The sequence below is a fragment of the Camelina sativa genome, chromosome 2 (assembly GCF_000633955.1).
Source record: "Camelina sativa cultivar DH55 chromosome 2, Cs, whole genome shotgun sequence".
NCBI classification, from domain to species: Eukaryota; Viridiplantae; Streptophyta; class Magnoliopsida; order Brassicales; family Brassicaceae; genus Camelina; species Camelina sativa.
This window is the reverse complement of record NC_025686.1, coordinates 2,420,910-2,437,928: the sequence shown is the minus strand read 5'-3', so window position 1 is coordinate 2,437,928 and position 17,019 is coordinate 2,420,910. Positions and strand designations below refer to the sequence as shown.

The 17,019-nt window shown below is 33.9% G+C and overlaps 3 protein-coding genes across 5 annotated transcripts; all 3 read left to right on the top strand.

The window, feature by feature from the left end:
• LOC104715321 (protein STRUBBELIG-RECEPTOR FAMILY 3) lies at positions 1,505-6,325 on the top strand. Of its 2 annotated transcripts, XM_010432739.2 has the most exons (17): positions 1,505-1,985; positions 2,110-2,300; positions 2,417-2,546; positions 2,640-2,711; positions 2,809-2,874; positions 2,974-3,045; positions 3,123-3,194; positions 3,277-3,348; positions 3,428-3,493; positions 3,585-3,650; positions 3,751-4,196; positions 4,278-4,648; positions 4,722-4,993; positions 5,074-5,212; positions 5,312-5,448; positions 5,534-5,690; positions 5,790-6,325. In XM_010432739.2, exons 2-17 carry the CDS (start codon positions 2,192-2,194, stop codon positions 5,889-5,891), a joined length of 2,349 nt encoding a protein of 782 aa, XP_010431041.1. In that variant the 5' UTR covers positions 1,505-1,985; positions 2,110-2,191; the 3' UTR covers positions 5,892-6,325. The 2 variants fall into 2 exon arrangements, with proteins under 2 accessions (XP_010431041.1, XP_019089208.1); XM_019233663.1 differs by lacking the exons at positions 1,505-1,985; positions 2,110-2,300; positions 2,417-2,546; positions 2,640-2,711 and having other exon boundaries at positions 2,985-3,045.
• Positions 8,663-9,670, top strand: LOC104715315 (thioredoxin H2-like). The gene is made up of 3 exons (XM_010432733.2): positions 8,663-8,894; positions 8,996-9,118; positions 9,324-9,670. Exons 1-3 carry the CDS (start codon positions 8,748-8,750, stop codon positions 9,453-9,455), a joined length of 402 nt encoding a protein of 133 aa, XP_010431035.1. The 5' UTR covers positions 8,663-8,747; the 3' UTR covers positions 9,456-9,670.
• On the top strand, positions 13,718-16,882 carry LOC104715299 (nardilysin-like). Of its 2 annotated transcripts, none has more exons than XM_010432720.2 (11): positions 13,718-13,975; positions 14,259-14,383; positions 14,458-14,810; positions 14,896-15,045; positions 15,155-15,331; positions 15,433-15,636; positions 15,736-15,839; positions 15,915-16,068; positions 16,147-16,247; positions 16,340-16,513; positions 16,610-16,882. In XM_010432720.2, exons 2-11 carry the CDS (start codon positions 14,344-14,346, stop codon positions 16,686-16,688), a joined length of 1,536 nt encoding a protein of 511 aa, XP_010431022.1. In that variant the 5' UTR covers positions 13,718-13,975; positions 14,259-14,343; the 3' UTR covers positions 16,689-16,882. The 2 variants fall into 2 exon arrangements, with proteins under 2 accessions (XP_010431022.1, XP_010431028.1); XM_010432726.1 differs by having other exon boundaries at positions 13,719-13,975; positions 15,436-15,636.

Below are 17,019 nucleotides of genomic sequence, written 5' to 3'. Positions count from 1 at the left end.
TTTTTTTTACTTTAAAGAGGAGATCTACATATCACATTCCAAAGGTCCATAATCAACCAAGCAAAAATAAAAATATCAGAGGATTTGTTGGTTGGTCCATCATGATCCAACTCATCTCCTCCATGTGGGGATATCAATATAAACGAAATTAATGATTGCTATTTGTTTTAAAATATTCAGAAAGGAAAAAATCAACAACTAAACACACATAATGACTTGTAGTATTTCAAGATTACTACAATGCCATATGCGAACCGAATTTAAAATACTATCAACAACATATTCAACCAAAAACTACAAAAAAAAAAAGATCACAAAAATATATTCTTTATTAAAAGAGAATACTGTAGAATATTAAATTGTTGAGACGAATATGTTGCACCAAATGGTAAAAGCAGTAGCTTCCTTTCTTTAGTAGTAAAAATCAAGATTACTTACAATGCCGTATGGGGGACCAAAGATTTAAATGTTATCACTTATCAACAATATATTCAACCAAAAATCTAATAAACCCTAAAATGCCCAAAAAAAGGGAAGAAAGAAACACCATATTCAACCCAAAATGCACAATAATATTTTTTGAGATGAATCCCTATATTGAATGACATGATACAAGCACTAGCCTCCTTTATATGACAAAAATGAAACTACAAAAGTCTTAAATGCATTTTTTAAAAAACCTATATTATTTATTTTCTGTTACAATTAAAGGTATTCATAATAATCCTATTGTTTATATATATTAAAAAGATATCATATACTATAATCAAGCTAATAACTTTGAGGTAAGATTATAAATATACTTTCAAATGGGTAAGAGTTTGTAGTTTGTCAAAAAATAAAAGAAGAAAAAACATTAACTCTGATAGATGATTTTTATCAAACAAAATTACTGTAACCTTATAATAATTTTGAAGTAGTCAGATTAATTAACGAGAATTAAATTAAGGATATTGATTTATTTAAGAGTGGATGAGGAGATGACGTGGAAGTGAGTGACAGTGAAGAAACACGTGACAGTCGCCAGCAATGGGAATCCAATTCCAACTTTTATTTAACTTTTATCCCCTCTTGCGGCTACTTTTGTCTTTTACCGTTACCCTTTTATATTTTTTCTCAACGGTCTTTTTCACCGTTTCAACATGTTTATCTTAACCGATGGTTTAACCCGGTTATACAGATTAATAACCAAACCGAGACACATCGATCGGTATAACTATTAACTAACATCCAATTATATATTCTCGTCTCTTATCTTTTCCTTAAATAAAAAAATTGACAACTTTTGAAACCCAAAGTCTCTCTTTTCTCTCTTTCTTGGTCGGAATCGGATTAGAAGAATCTTGACGCAACTTGTCCTCTATAAAAAACATAATAGAGGAATACAGTTGTACACATCATGAAGTTAATAAAAATCATTGATTAATTAATACTACTACTAACTAAGTTTTAAAATTTAATTAAAATGGACTTTTAGTAATGATCTGAAGCAATAGTATCAGTCAAAACTTTGGTTTCTAAAATAAAAGTTTGTTAATTTTCATGAACAAACACACTTTCCTAGTTGTTTCAGTTAAACCCAAATTACAATTTCTCAACTTTCTCCAGTTCTCTTTCTTCTTCTTCTGCTTAGTTCTGGTCTCGTCTGAAATTAGAATATAAAGTTTCCTTTTTTCGGTTCTGGGTTTTTCTTTTTTTTTTTTCCTTCCTCGAGTGTCGAGCTTAATAGAGAGGAGAAGAGATTCTCTCTCTTTCTCAAGTCAAGTGTCAAAGTATTGAACGTGTTCATTGAACCTTAGCTCTTACGTTGCGTCTTAAATCTCATTCTCACCCACATAACAACAAACAAAAGTAAAGTTTGCATCTTTTTTTCAAGATTGGCTTTTTTTTTAGGGAGTTTAAAAAAGGCAAAGTCTTTACCCTTTTTTTTTGCGTTTAATTCACCAACCATTAAGATCGTTGATGACGATTCCTCTACTTTTCCAGTAAGTTTTTTTTTTTTTTTTTAACCCTTTCATCTTCTCAAAGATTGTTAGTTGTTTTTACTTATGGATCTTGTCGCTTTCATGATGTGTTTTTTTTTTTTTTGTTTGGCTGGATTGTTTACAGATTCGTAGACATGGTCTTGTTCGATTAATGTCTGTTGGTTTTGACACTTTTTTACTCTACTCTTCTTGAACTTGAGAGAACAATGGCTTCTTCTTCTAAGAGATCTATCTGCTGCTTTCTTCTTCTTCTGCTCTTTACTTTACTGATCTGGATTCCTTCCATCTCCTTTGCTGCTACTAACCCTGATGATGGTAAAATCACTTTTTTTCTTTCTTTCTGACTTACCTGCTTCTAGATCTGTGCATATTGGTTGAGGATTTTTTCAGTTTTTATGAGAATTAATCAGGCATTGTTGTGATTGAATCAGTTGCTGCAATTAACGGATTATTCGCTGCGCTTGGCGCACCTGTTCTTCCTGGTTGGATTGCTTCTGGTGGAGACCCTTGTGGTGAAGCTTGGCAAGGGGTTATCTGCAATGTTTCAGACATAATTAGCATGTAAGGGAGGATCTTTCACAGATGACCACAATTCTTTATTCTTTCATTGAGTCTTTCTTTTAATTCTATTTTGAATGGTTTTGTTGGTTACAGAACTGTAAATGCTGCAAATTTGCAAGGAGAGCTTGGTGACAACTTAGCCAAGTTCACTTCTATCAGGGGAATGTAAGCACTTTTAGACACAACTTGTGACAATTTTGACTATACAATTTTTGATATTTCTTCTAACCTTTTTGGTCTGTGTACTTTGCTTTATCTTCAGAGATTTTAGCAACAATCTCATTGGAGGAAACATACCTACTAATTTGCCGGTTACATTGCAGCATTTGTATGTATACTCTCCCTTAACAATGTATATTATTCATTCTATTAATAGGTTTTGTTGCTTTGAATAGTTTGTATGATAATGGTCTTTACCTTTTGGCAGTTTTCTTTCAGCTAATCAGTTCACCGGGAGCATTCCGGAATCTCTAGGAACATTGACTTTTCTGAATGACATGTAAGTTCAGATTGCTCCCAAATTTCTCCATTTTTTTCAATAGCTTTGTGCCGATGACAATCACCATTTGTTTTCAGGTCTTTGAACGATAACCTTCTATCAGGAGAGCTACCGGACGTGTTTCAAAACCTTGTCGGACTGATTAATCTGTATGCTTTCGTCTTTTTTTATACCTTTGGTGAACAGTTACTGTTTATATGGATGGGTTTGTGATATGATATCTTTGTGCAGTGATATATCATCTAACAATCTAAGCGGCACATTGCCTCCTTCAATGGAGAATTTATCAACTCTTACAACATTGTAAGTTTTGGTCATTACAAAAACAAATGTTGATTCTTTTTTGTTGTTGTTCACCAAGCTGATAGTCTGAGTTTTGCAGACGTGTTCAGAACAATCAGTTCTCAGGAGCTCTTGACGTTCTTCAAGGCCTTCCTCTTCAAGACTTGTATGTTTCTTTCTTTCACAATGTACAAGTACTTACTTAAACAGTGCTGAATTTTTCAAAAGTCTTACTTTTTGTTGTCTTCTTGAAACAGAAACATAGAAAATAACCTCTTCTCTGGACCCATACCAGACAAATTGCTAAGCATTCCCAAGTTCCTGTAAGTGCTCTATTATTTTCTCTTTACTAATCCTTTGGGGCCATTGCATGTGTTTTTTTTACAAAGTTGCTCTTGTGTATGCTTAAATTTGGTGATGCAGACATGAAGGGAACCGATTCAATTCCTCCACGGTTAATTCCACCACGGCTAATTCCACCACGACTGCACCATCATTGTCTCCGTCTCTATCTCCAACAAAACCAGCTCCAACAAGACCATTTTCTGGAGTTCCACCTCCTCCAAATGAGAGGAACCGAGGGAAAGTTGCTGATGGACCTTCTGATTCAGAAGGATCAAGCTCTGAGAATTCCAAGGGAAAGAACTCTTCACATACTAAGAAAATAATTCTTATTGCATTCGCTGGCGTCCTCGTCTTCATAATTCTCGTTTTGGCAATACTCTTGCTGTTGCCAAAATGTGCCAGACGAAGAGAACATGCTAACAGAGTCTTTAAACCGCATCAAGTTGGTGCTGATAGAGGAGGCAGAGAGAATGCTTTAGAAAATGGGCCTCCGGTCCTGCCACCGCCTGTTCGATCTGAAAAAGGTAGGATTGAACTTTGGAAGTTTTGTCTATTGGTTCCTACTGTCCTTTGTTAAGTAATGCTGGTATTGTGCTTATGAACAGTTCAAAGGGATCCCTTCAAGAAAGCTGGAGAGGAGCCAAAGGCTTTACATGACCTTGAGAGGTTGCGGAGACCTGTGCCTATATCAAGACAAGAAAGTCAAGATATTGACTTTTCAATGTTGATGCCTCCTCCTCCGCCACCTCCACCACCACCACCACCTCCTCCTTTGGCTGAGAAGGTCACCGTTATGCCAATTATATCACCTGAAAGACCCGTTAAGAAACCTTCCCCTAAACGGTTACCCTTAACTTCTGTGAAGCACTACTCCATTGCATCTCTTCAACAATACACAGAAAGCTTCTCACAGGAAAATCTCCTTGGCTCGGGCATGCTTGGGAGTGTTTACAGGGCTCGACTTCCTAATGGAAAGGTATAATGCAGTTAATTCAAACATGTCAAGCTCAGAGACTATGCTTTGGTTCTGAATCTTTTGTCTTTTACAGTTGTTTGCTGTCAAGAAGTTGGACAAGAGGGCTTCTGAACAACAACAGGATCACGAGTTTATCGAACTAGTGAACAATATAGATAGGATTCGCCACGCCAATATTGTTGAACTTGTGGGTTACTGTGCTGAGCACGACCAAAGACTATTGGTCTACGAATATTGCAGCAACGGTACGTTACAAGACGGGTTGCATTCAGACGATGAATTCAAGAAGAAACTTTCTTGGAATACCCGTGTCAGTATGGCACTTGGAGCTGCTAGGGCCCTTGAGTAAGTTTCTTGGTGTACTTCAATATGGAATTGTTCAACGGGTTTTTTACCGATTTCTGACATTTGTTAATGTTTTTAAGGTACTTGCATGAGGTGTGTGAACCACGTATCATACACAGAAACTTCAAATCAGCCAATGTTCTACTAGACGATGACCTGAGTGTTCTGGTCTCAGATTGTGGTTTGGCTCCACTAATATCATCAGGCTCTGTGAGTCAGGTAAAGTACTAAAACCCAGTGAGCTTTGCTTTACTCACAGTTTTACAGACAATTGCTATCAGAGAAAAAAACTAAACTATTTTTTATAATCATAATCAGTTATCAGGACAACTGCTAGCTGCTTACGGATATGGAGCTCCAGAGTTCGACTCTGGAATCTATACATGGCAGAGTGATGTATACAGTTTTGGTGTTGTTATGTTAGAGCTCTTGACGGGTAGAATGTCCTACGATAGGTATGTATGTCACATTGTTTTATTTGCTTTAGTTTTGTTTTTTGTTATGGCCAAGTGTGTATTAATATCAATGAGTCAATTATAGGGACCGAAGTAGAGGAGAGCAGTTCTTAGTGAGGTGGGCAATCCCTCAGCTTCACGATATTGATGCATTGGGCAAAATGGTTGATCCATCTCTTAATGGACAATACCCTGCAAAGTCATTGTCACACTTTGCTGATATAATTTCCCGGTGTGTTCAGGTAAAAGCACATACTGACTGACAATTAGACACTGTAATGAGATGCTTGTGATTGTGTTTGCTTGACCAAAAACAGTTTTTTTCTTTTCTTCTTTTCTAGTCTGAACCAGAATTCAGACCATTGATGTCTGAAGTTGTTCAAGATCTACTAGATATGATCAGAAGAGAGCGCCATGGTTCAGGCGAACCTAGTGCAGACTAGAGATTTTGTAAAGAAGCATTTGTTATCGGATCATCTCTGTGAATTCGTGGAAACAAGAGATGTTCAGTTTTCAGAAACAACAACATAGGGAACTAAACCAGACACATAAAAAAAAGAGAGTCAAAGGCCTCAGGAGGAGGCTTAAGCTGATCTACAGCCAAGAAGAGGCTTATTTCATGTGAATTGGCTCAAGCAAAAGGATCAATGTGCTAGCTTCCCAATCAGCGATTATTCAATTCGCGGGGAGTTTCTTTTTGTGAATCTTGAATCATCTGTGTTAGTAATAGACCTCTACTGTAAAATGGTGTGTTACTCTGATTCTTTGAACTTGTTTTACTTAAAGCTCGTAGTAGTTATTCTGTATTGTATTCTTTTTAGTATGTATGCGAGTGACTATGTGTATTTTTACCTGGAACATATATTTTACTAATCAACTGAAGTCCAATAAGTCATACCAAACAGGACGAAACTAAATATACGAACGGAATTGTCATTATTAGTTACATATTTAAATAGAATGATCTAGGAGGATAAGTACTAAAAGATACTAGGTAAAAATCATATATATATAATCGTAATTAAGAGATATTTACCACTTTTATCTCACAAGAGCAGCAATTTTTGAGACGTGAGACTAATCAGCATATCCAAATGGAAAGTGTTCAAAATCTACTTCACTCAGTTCTCTCGTCACTCTCGTTACTCTTTTTAAATCGCCATGGATGACCATGAGTCAACCTCTTAGATTCTTGGTAGAGCAGAACACAAAAACGATTTTTAGTTTGATCAGTAACAAACAGGTTGCAAAACACTAGATTTTTAATTTCAATTTGTTTTAATGATTTTTTTGTTCGATCTGGATTTTGTTCAGTTTGTATTCTAAACGTAAATAAAAACTAAAACAAAATATTTTTACTATGGATTGTATAACGGAAAGTACTTCATAGAATTAAATTGTGTTTAGTGTTTACTATGTTGTTTTCATATAACTACAAATATAACTTTTAATAAACTCCATTAAATTTTCAACTTGACTTAATCAAAAAAACTGATACAAATCGAATAATTGGATCAATTTCGATTTGGGTCATAAAAACTGAAACCTAAATAATTTGATCCAAAATTCATGAAAATGAAAAGTTTGTACAAACTTATCCTTTCATTCTCAACAAACTTATTTATATGTGTTTTTCTCCTAAAATTTCTAAAACATGTGAATGTTGTACGACAAAATGCAAGTGGGTGCCTTTAAAAATTCAGGATCATGATCTTTACATGTCTTGATTCTTCTTTAATCTTTTCTTTAAAATCAATTCAAACTCATTTTTAGTCAAACCAACACAAATATGAATTTCATTAAATATTTTCATCTTACTTTCCTCTAAGGTTATGTCTTCCATTATGATTTGATTATGAGGTAATATGTTTGATTTAGTTGAAAGGACTATGAAATTAGTGATTATCACTTTTAATTTTTGAGTTTCCATTTGTTTTAAAATTATTCATATATATGGTTTTGCTTTCCGTAAAAACAGAGAAAGAAATATTTGCACTAGTTGGAGATACAATTTATATATGAAAAACTAATTTGATGAGTTTTATGATTTTATCCGGTCGAAAGTTGAAAGAGTCGATTGATGAATGATTTTTTTTTTATAAAAACATTGTCTTCCATATACTCTTTAAATTCTAAAAAAATTAACTAAAAAAAAAAAGAAAAAAATTACTTAAAGAACTTTTACTAAACAAACTTTTTATTTGGCTCAATCTAGATATAATAATATAATTTTTACTTCATATTATTTAATTATAGATTTATAGTTAGAATAAAAGATATATGAATATTTTTTAATAAACTTCATTAATTGTTATTGGTTCGGTATATATTAAAATTAGTTTTAATGCGGATTCGGCTATGGTAAGGCTGAAATATCCTTTGCACTATTCTTTGTTATTATTTATAGCTATTTATTTGCTATACAAATCTTGACATCAATTTTCAAAAAAGAATATTAACAAATGAAAACATGCACAAGAAAAAATAATACTTGCTCTTGTCCGGTTTATTTATGGTGATGGTGTTATTAACACATTGTCTTCTCTTGTCATTTAGATTTAAAAGCACTAAATAAACCACATAATTAGTAAGATGACAATGCTACAAAAAAATGATTTATTTACTTGATTTACTTAGTTCAAATGGGGATACCAAAAACATGATTTCTTTGTTTGATTTATTTAGTTCAAATGAGATATATAAAAACAAACAAACCATATCATAACTACAGTAATGTTCAATAATGATCCCCCTCCACCAATGAATTTAGCATATTATATATTCAACAATGACAGATTACAACACATTTATAATTAAATTTCAAAAAACTTTCTGTGAGATTTCTGAAACAAAGATTTAAAAAATCTTACAACAAAATAAAAAATAAAAATCGAAAATCGAAAGGCTAAGAAAAAAGAATCTAAAAAAATTTGTAGTAGACAAAATCTACAACAATCCATGGCTGTAAAATAAAATATTTTTATCAATAAAATTGTTATTGGTTCGGTAAATATGAAAATCAGTTTTAATTCGAATTCCGCTTTGGTATTGCGGTTTATTAAACATGATAAATTATCGGTAACTTTATATATCGATTTTTGGTATCACCATTTCGGTTTGGCCTGATTTGGTTTGGGCCGGTTTGTTATTATCCACCTTTAATCATAGTTGACCAAGATAGTTTTAACTTTTAAGTAAACGACACACTGTTTAAATGTAAAACAACGACACGATCCTTGGACCAAAGAAAGGAGCGTCGTTGTTAAGCAGAGAAGAGAGAAGAGAGAAGAGAGAAGAGAATGGGAGGAGTTCTATCATCTGTGTTTGGAAGTGGAGAAGATGCAGTTGCTACAGGGACTGAATCTGAGCCAAGTCGCCTCTTCAAGTTTAGCTCTTCAGCTCGGTGGCAGCTTCATTACAACGAGATCAAAGAATCAAACAAACTGGTATGTCTCTGACTCAGATTCGATTCAGTGTTTTTATGTGTAATACAATCAATTTGGGATTTTGATTGAGATTTTTGGTTCTCTGTGAATTGATTAATAAGCTGGTGGTTGATTTCTCGGCTTCGTGGTGTGGACCATGTAGAATGATTGAGCCTACGATTCATGCCATGGCTGATAAGTTTACTGATGTTGATTTCGTCAAGTTAGATGTCGATGAACTTCCTGTAAGTATCTCTCTCTATATATCAAAAAGTCTTCATCTTTGTTTTGTAATGCTAATCTGCGAGCTGTCTAAAACTGCAAATCACTAGGATTCTGTTTTCTGTTTTGTTGAAGTTAGGTTCAGCGTTTTCTGCTTCTGGTGGTTATTTGAATTGTATTGAGAAACAAACAATTTAAACTTACTGCATGACTTAATAATGTTGCCAGGATGTGGCTAAAGAGTTTAATGTGACGGCAATGCCAACCTTTGTGCTGGTGAAAAGTGGTAAAGAGATTGAAAGGATCATTGGAGCCAAAAAGGAAGAACTTGAGAGGAAAGTTAGCAAACTCAGGGCATAGTGACCATTATTAACACCGACCTTCACCAATAACCCCATTATTTGTAAACTCAATAATAAATGGTATGTTGTGGGGGTGGGGGGGAGGGAGTTGTTCTATACTTTCCGCTTAATGTAAAACTTTTTGTGTGATGCCGTGATTGATTAAGATGGTCTGTTGATTTGCTTAGACTCTCTCTTCTTCTTTAGCATGGTTTATGATGCAAACTTCCGAAAGACAATTTCAGCCATGAAAGTATCTGACAATTCATTTTTGTTCATGGTCTTCAAGCTTACCCTTTATTCAATGAGCATTCCACTAAAAGTGTAACGAATGATATCAAGTTGTAAAACCAAAATGACACCATTCCAACGCGATGTGATTCCTTCATAAAAGCAAAGCTCCTGCGACGTTGCGTATGCACCATGGAGCTTTTGCATTTATGAACATACATGCATTAAGGAAACTGACTCTGAGATCTAATGATGATATTCTTTCTTTCCTTGTTCTTTTTTGGCAATAGTTGAGCTTAAAATGCCATGACAGCTTGTAACAATGATTGCCATAGGGAAAAATATAGATGATTTCATTGCTGGCCAGAACCCTTTTTAACTCCCCAAAAATATCAATCACCTTCGTGAATACTCTGATATGCCACTTCACCTTGCTTTCAATTTGAAGCCACCACCACAAAAACGTTATGGAGCCCATTTGTTGGACGAATTGGGGTGAGAAGAAACTAATATACTGCCTGGTCTTAATCCTCTGTAGGCTGTGTTTGAACCTAAACCACCAGTATTTTCTGAAATTTCCCTGCCATAAATATGTAAAATAGAGATGTATACCACTCAAGCAAAGCACAAAAACAGCCTTCATCATCACACTCAGAGTATCTGCAAATGGAGTATGATGCAGAACATGAGAGTTGTTGTTGTATGATCTGCTCCAGTTCTCTTTGAAGCATAGAATCCAGCTCAATCTCCATTTCAATATCACCAATCTTAGGCATTGAATATACTAGTATAGTAAACAACATAGACGAAAGAGTTGCAGATTTTCTTGGAAGTGTATGTATGTGCTTAGATTGCCATATGTGCCATAGCTGGTATTTGACAACACTACAGAGAAACAATGTCATGTTCTTGGAATCTCTTCCCGTAATGCTAAGTTCCATCTAAGCTGAGAAAAGAGAAACTGTTCCAAAAACTGCAAACGGTGGAATGGTGTCACCTTCGCCAGAAACTTCACCGGATAAGAAACACTAGCGGCAACAACCTGTAACTCTGGTGCAAAATCGCCTCTTGAATTCACATCGCTCTGTTTCATGATCAATTTGAGATGCTTCTCGTTCATTTGTGCCATCAATCGCTGTTTAAGTCTCCACTTGTGCTTCACTTGGAACTTTACATCGCCAATAGTAAGCTGTATTAGTAATGTAGCACGATCTGTCGAAGCTATGCCGAGCACAACATCCCCTGTTAAGCTAACTTCATACCCTGAAAGCTCTTATGATGGTCTAGGTTGTAACAAAAGTTTCTCATACACCTTTGGAAAAGATATCGAGACAACGTGCCCTTGTATAACCAACCCACAACTGTCTTTTCCTCTGAAACTAAAACTCTTGTGGCTCCTCTATGTTTGAACTTGTACCACAAGTATATGGTTTTTTTCCACAGTGGTATTAAAGCAAACACTTAGTGCGCAACATATTTGAGCTGTCGACTTAGAGGCTGCGGCACCATATGATTCTTCTTCATGAACGTCAATCACACAGTGAGTTGGTTCTTTTACCAACATCACGTCATGTGCCACAGAAAACAAGAACAAATTGATAACGTATCGATTAGAACACGTGCTTCTTGGAGAAAAGTGTTACGATTTCCATTGTCTTTGCCACCTGACTCTTGGTGTTGGTGGTATCGGTGAATGGGCTTTCACTCATGTTGTAAATCCATATTGTATGTTATGTTAATATTGTCTGTTTAAAATAATTGACAAAGTTACCAAACAATTTTTAGAAAAGGATGAAATGTCTTATATTCTTATTTATGAATGCATCCCACATTTTTTTAACATTTTAAATTAATCCATCCACTTTATCTAATTTTTTTTTTTTTTTTGGTCCCAACATCCACTCTAGATTATATACAATATAAGTACTTAAACTAACAAGAGAGAATTTCAAAAATACCTCTTTTACAATACCATTTTTCAAAAATAGCCCATCTTCCAAATTTTACCAAAAAAACCACTAAAAATTTGTAAATTTTCAAAAATTTTGTGTAAGCTTATTATATATATCTACACAAATTACCTTTATATGTATGTAATTGTTTTTTTATATTTTATAAAAAAACCTTTTAAAAACTGTTTAAAAATGTTTTAAAAATCTTGTAAACCTTTTAAAAACTTTGTAAAAACCTTTTAAAATGTTTTAAAACTTCATAAATATTTGGATCTAGTCTATAGGGTAGTAGTTATTATCTAGAAGTACCTTGTGACCCATATAAAACTTTATGATTTTTCATATTTAAAAAGGGGTATTTTTGAAAATTGATAGATGAAAAGGGTATTTTTGAAAACGGGTACACCAAAAATGGTATTTCTCAAAAATTCTCAAATAACAAACCAAATTAAGATTACAAAACACAAAAACACAACACAACACAACACAAGAAAAATATTTAATTTATTTTTAAAAAAAATTGTGCTGGTAACCGCACGTAAAAAATCTAGTCATATATATATAATCGTAACTAAAAGAAAGATTATGTAAAAATATATAATCGTAATATTCATAAGACATCTACTGTAAAATGCTGTGTTTACTTGATTCTTTGAATTTGTTTTACATAAAGCTCATAGTCATAGATCTTACTCTGTATTGTATTCTTTTAGTATGTATGTGACTGTGACTATGTGTATTTGTGCCCGTAACACATATTTGATACTACTTAGACCATCTCAATCCTTCATATAATTAATGACAATGTCTTTCCACAAACAAAATATAATATGTAATGTAACAAAATAATTATTATTTCAATATTTAAGTGTTTTTAAATTGAAGACACGATGTGTTTAATTTCTTGGTAGAGAAACACTTTCTCCATTTAATTATTAACTAGGATGTATCCCGTGCTATAAAGCATGAATCAACATTTTTCCAAAAATTATAATATAATAATAAAATTATTTTTATATTGTTTTTTTTTTTTGTTAAAGGATATAATCATTGTTAAATTGTTTTAAGAAGTTATTTTGTTTGAGACAGTATTTACTTAATATTACAATTCTTTGGTAAATATACATCTATCTTTCTCAATACTAATTATTTTAAAATATTTTAGTATTTTACTTTGTTTGATGTATATTACAATTTTTTTTGTTTGTTGTATTTGCATCGTTATTTTATGAAATATTTTAAAGTATTAATGATAATATCATAATTGTAAGCAAATAAAATTTATTAATTTATCAACTATATAAATTTAGTTTTACCAGCCCACCGATGTGGAACATTAAACACACATTTTTTCTTCATAGATTGAGTAATATATCTTCGTTTTTAAAAATTCAAATTATGCAGAAAAAACTATACATATTTATTTATCATATGTATTATTTGATAATTCAAAACAATTTGTAAATGAAATAAAAGAAAGATGATAAGAGAATCACAATTGAAAATCTTAACAAAATCTTCCAAATATAGTTATTAAAAATAATCATATTTTATACTTAGATATAAAATTTTACTTTTTAAAATTCTGATTGATTTATAATATATTAAAATTAATTAGTAATTTTTGTCCATAATTTGTTTTAATTTTTTGTCGTCTCATAGTACAAAGATAGGAAACTAAAGGAAATGTCTTATATTCTTATCTATGAATGCATCCCACATTTTTTTAACATTTTAAATTAATCCATCCACTTTATCTATTTTTGTTTTTTTTTTTGGTCCCAACATCCACTCTAGATTATATACAATATAAGTACTTCTGGGTTAAGTACAATAAAAGTATAAACACTTTTGGGGTTAAGTACCTCTTAAATTTTCAGAACCGCCTAAGAGCATCTTTACTGGTGTTGCTCAATGGGTTGCTCAGTATTTTTGTGGTTCAAAAATAAATCAAAAACCTTTAAATATGACCATTTAACATAGAACCGTTGCTGTAGGAGGGATCGGAAGCAACCCGGAAGCAACCCATAAAAGTCATACGTGTCAAGCTCTGGTTGGGTAATGAGAAAATAGAAAAGACAATTTTTTTTTTCCCATTTTCTTCTTCTTTTTTGCGACTCTCTCTCTCTCACTCTCTTGACGGAAATAGGCGATTCTTCCCTTGAATCAATTGATTTTTGACACCAATTTTACACTTTCCCCTCTTTGAGTTGTTTCGTCGTCTTCAGCTCTTCATCGGCCGTTGTACTTTCCAGTGACAAGAAAGAGAGAGTTCGGAGAGAGAGAGCGAGACAAATCCTCATCGTCTTGGTTCTTGTTTCTTCCTCGATCTCTCGATCTTCTCCTCTGATTTAAGGTAAATAAACCATCTTCTTCTCTACTCTTTTCTCTAATTTCTCTATGCTCTGTTTTTTTGCTGCAACAAACAAAAAAACTTCTCTGTTTTGACTTAAGCAATTGTGTGTTGGGGTTCTCTAGTGGAAGGGAAATTTTGCTTAGGTTATAAGTGGATTGCTTTAATTAGTTTAGTATTAAATATATGATTAGTTTATATTTGAGCAACTTAATAGAGTTGCTGGAGTAAAGATGGTCTAACATCTTAGTTTTCCAGAGCCTAACCAAAAGTATTCTTTGTGCAGTTAAAATGCTGAAGTATCCCGTGCAGTGTGTTGTTTCTGCCCAGGAACAATCCGAAATCTTATAAAAGAGCTCACTCCACAAAATATGAGGATTGACCTTATTTCAAGTTCATTCAAGGCAGCAGGTACAATAAATATCCCTTCTTGTTCATATTTTTTTATGACTGAAATTTTCTTACTGTATCTTTTTTTCTTTCAGAGTGTCGAACTGAACCCTGGTTCAAATCACGTTTCATAGAAGAACAAATTCCACTTGAGTTCATACAAATGTGGAATGAAGCTCCTGAAACTTCCACGTCTCTGAAGCTAAGTACTTCAGAAAACCAGTTCATTCCAAGTGCCATCAAGCTTAGAGTGACCGCAGCTTCTGTTCCTAAGTGTATCGTGGATAACTCATTGATAAAGATGTGGCACAAATGTAATGGACTAGACCTATCATATGTCTACTTGTGCATAAATCTGAATGGTGGGAAATATAGTGTCGGGGATCAACTTATGATGGACCTATTTACAGAACTTTTAAGGGACGACTTAGACCAGCTCATATTCGAGGTGAGTGGAGAGATGGTTTTGTACAGTTGTCTTCAATATTGTATTGGGAAATTGGTCTATAACACGTTTACATCTTTGTATGCAGGGCAAGAAAGCAAAAATTTCTAGCTCATTGTCAATCTCTGACAATAGACTGATGTTTCAAGTTAAGGGCTATAGAGAAAAATTACATGTCTTCTTCTCGGAACTTTGGAAGAAGTTCAAGTCTTTCTCTCCAAAGTCTAAAAGGTTTGAGGTATGTTTTATACCGCCACTTTACAACATCACCCCATATTTTGTTCTGACATTTTGCATTAATGTATCTTTATGAGAACCAATGGAAAACTAAAAAGCTTTTTTGTCAGATTATCAAAGAGCAGGTGGCAAGTGAACTTAACAACATGGATATCAAAACTCAATCTGAACATTTGTTATTGCCAAACTTATACGAAGGTTCATATGGTGTGCATGAGAAGTTGAATGCCCTGGCCCAAATTACTTTTGACCATCTGGAAAGTTTCATTCGTGCTTTGTGTTCCCAGGTAATTCGAGACATTTTAGGATGAGATGTGCTTTGTGTTCGTGCTTTGCTTTATTGATTGAGGAATTTGACTACAAAACTTTGTTTATTGTTCCTTTGCAGCAGGTATCCATTGAAGGTCTCTGTTATGGTGATGTGCTAGAAAAGGAAGCCGTTGAGATTTCAGAGTTTATTGAAAGAACGTTGGAAGGGCCAACCCCTCCAAAAGTAGGAAAGAAAAGGCGCATAGTCTGTGTTCCGCATCGTGTGAGATTTAGAAGAGATGCGAACGCGATAAGAAAGTCTGCAAATAACTCTATTGCCAAGGTATAACATATTCAACTACTATTGCCTTGTGGAGAGTAATTGAAAATTTTGGACTATACTATGTATTTTTTGTAGTCCTAAATGAATTTCTCTTTGCAGGTTTACTTCAGAATCGGTAGGAAAAAAGACCTAAATGAGGAACTAGGTGCAATGTTGGCTCTCTTCGACAGTATCGTAGATGATTTACTATTTGATCAGCTGAGGTTAGTCCCAAAACTGTACTAGCTTCATAGTTTTGAGGTTATTTGCATTAATAACTTCAAATGTACTGTCTTTAGGACACAGGAGCACCTTGGTTATGAACTTACTTGCGATACGGACTTGACGGGTGGAGTTTGTGGATTTTATATTTATGTTGTGTCTTCAAGATTCAATCCCAATCATCTATTGAGGCGGATATATAACTTCGTAACTAACATTAGGTCCTTCCTGGTAAGCTCGTATAAGAAAGAAACTGCTATCTATTTGTTTTTGCTTGGTATATCATCTCAGATGGTGTTAAACTTATAGGAAAACATGGAAGAAGAAATATTCGAAGACTACATAGTTAGTACTAGTTTTAAGTTGTTTGACGGCCTAGAGTCTACATGGAATGAGATTGTTTGCCAAAGGTAATACGTTTGCAGCGTGAAGTCATTAACTGATCAACTAATACTTTTGCAGCGTGAGAGTGAAATCTCTAATAACTGATCTTGATTTCCAGGTACAAATTCAAATGGCACAAGAAAGAACAAGCTGAACTTATTAAGATCCAGAAAGAAGATCTCATCAAATGGTACAACAAGTACTTTGTGGCATCATCTCATAGTTGTCGTAGAGTTGCTGTATGTATCTGGGGATCCAATACCAACAAGAAGAACAAGAAGACTTGTGAAAGGTAACTGTGGCTGGATATGATGGTGGATGATGTCTACTTTATGATGATGGATGATGTCTGTTTTAGGGGAGCTTATGTTCTTACCTGACCTTGCAGGAACTTGAGAATATTTAAGAAGCTCCAGTTAAGTTCAACGAAACTGAGGAAGATGAAGTGGCTTTTGAGCAAACGCTAGGCAACGAAACTGATGAAGGCGTTCGCTTACTAGCAACTGTTTTCGATTTCTCTTTTGTTGCTCATGTATACAAAGTTGTGGGGAAAGCTTTATGACTTAAACTTGCATTGCTTTTTGACTTGCCTAAACTTGCATTGCTTTTTGACTTGCCTTTTTATGTTATGAAACTATGAGAAACCTTTTAAGTACTACTATACATACACTTAAACAGTTAAACGCCTCTTAAAAGGATTCGGTATTCTCTCTTTCTTCTCTCTCTCTCTCTCTCTCTCTCTTGGCGGCCTTAAGTGGACTTTCAACGTAAACTGGAATATAAATTCATGCATAGATA

What these genes read in the sequence shown, in the direction of transcription:
- LOC104715321 (XM_010432739.2), top strand. Translation starts at nt 2,192, where the DNA reads ATGGCTTCTTCTTCTAAGAGATCTATCTGCTGCTTTCTTCTTCTTCTG. An exon ending in GGAGCTGCTAGGGCCCTTGA is followed by an intron (nt 4,994 to 5,073) that starts GTAAGTTTCTTG and finishes AATGTTTTTAAG; the next exon opens with GTACTTGCATGAGGTGTGTG. An exon ending in CATCAGGCTCTGTGAGTCAG is followed by an intron (nt 5,213 to 5,311) that starts GTAAAGTACTAA and finishes AATCATAATCAG; the next exon opens with TTATCAGGACAACTGCTAGC.
- LOC104715315 (XM_010432733.2), top strand. Translation starts at nt 8,748, where the DNA reads ATGGGAGGAGTTCTATCATCTGTGTTTGGAAGTGGAGAAGATGCAGTT. An exon ending in TCAAAGAATCAAACAAACTG is followed by an intron (nt 8,895 to 8,995) that starts GTATGTCTCTGA and finishes TTGATTAATAAG; the next exon opens with CTGGTGGTTGATTTCTCGGC. An exon ending in TAGATGTCGATGAACTTCCT is followed by an intron (nt 9,119 to 9,323) that starts GTAAGTATCTCT and finishes TAATGTTGCCAG; the next exon opens with GATGTGGCTAAAGAGTTTAA.
- LOC104715299 (XM_010432720.2), top strand. Translation starts at nt 14,344, where the DNA reads ATGAGGATTGACCTTATTTCAAGTTCATTCAAGGCAGCAG. An exon ending in TTACTATTTGATCAGCTGAG is followed by an intron (nt 15,840 to 15,914) that starts GTTAGTCCCAAA and finishes TACTGTCTTTAG; the next exon opens with GACACAGGAGCACCTTGGTT. An exon ending in AACAAGAAGACTTGTGAAAG is followed by an intron (nt 16,514 to 16,609) that starts GTAACTGTGGCT and finishes CTGACCTTGCAG; the next exon opens with GAACTTGAGAATATTTAAGA.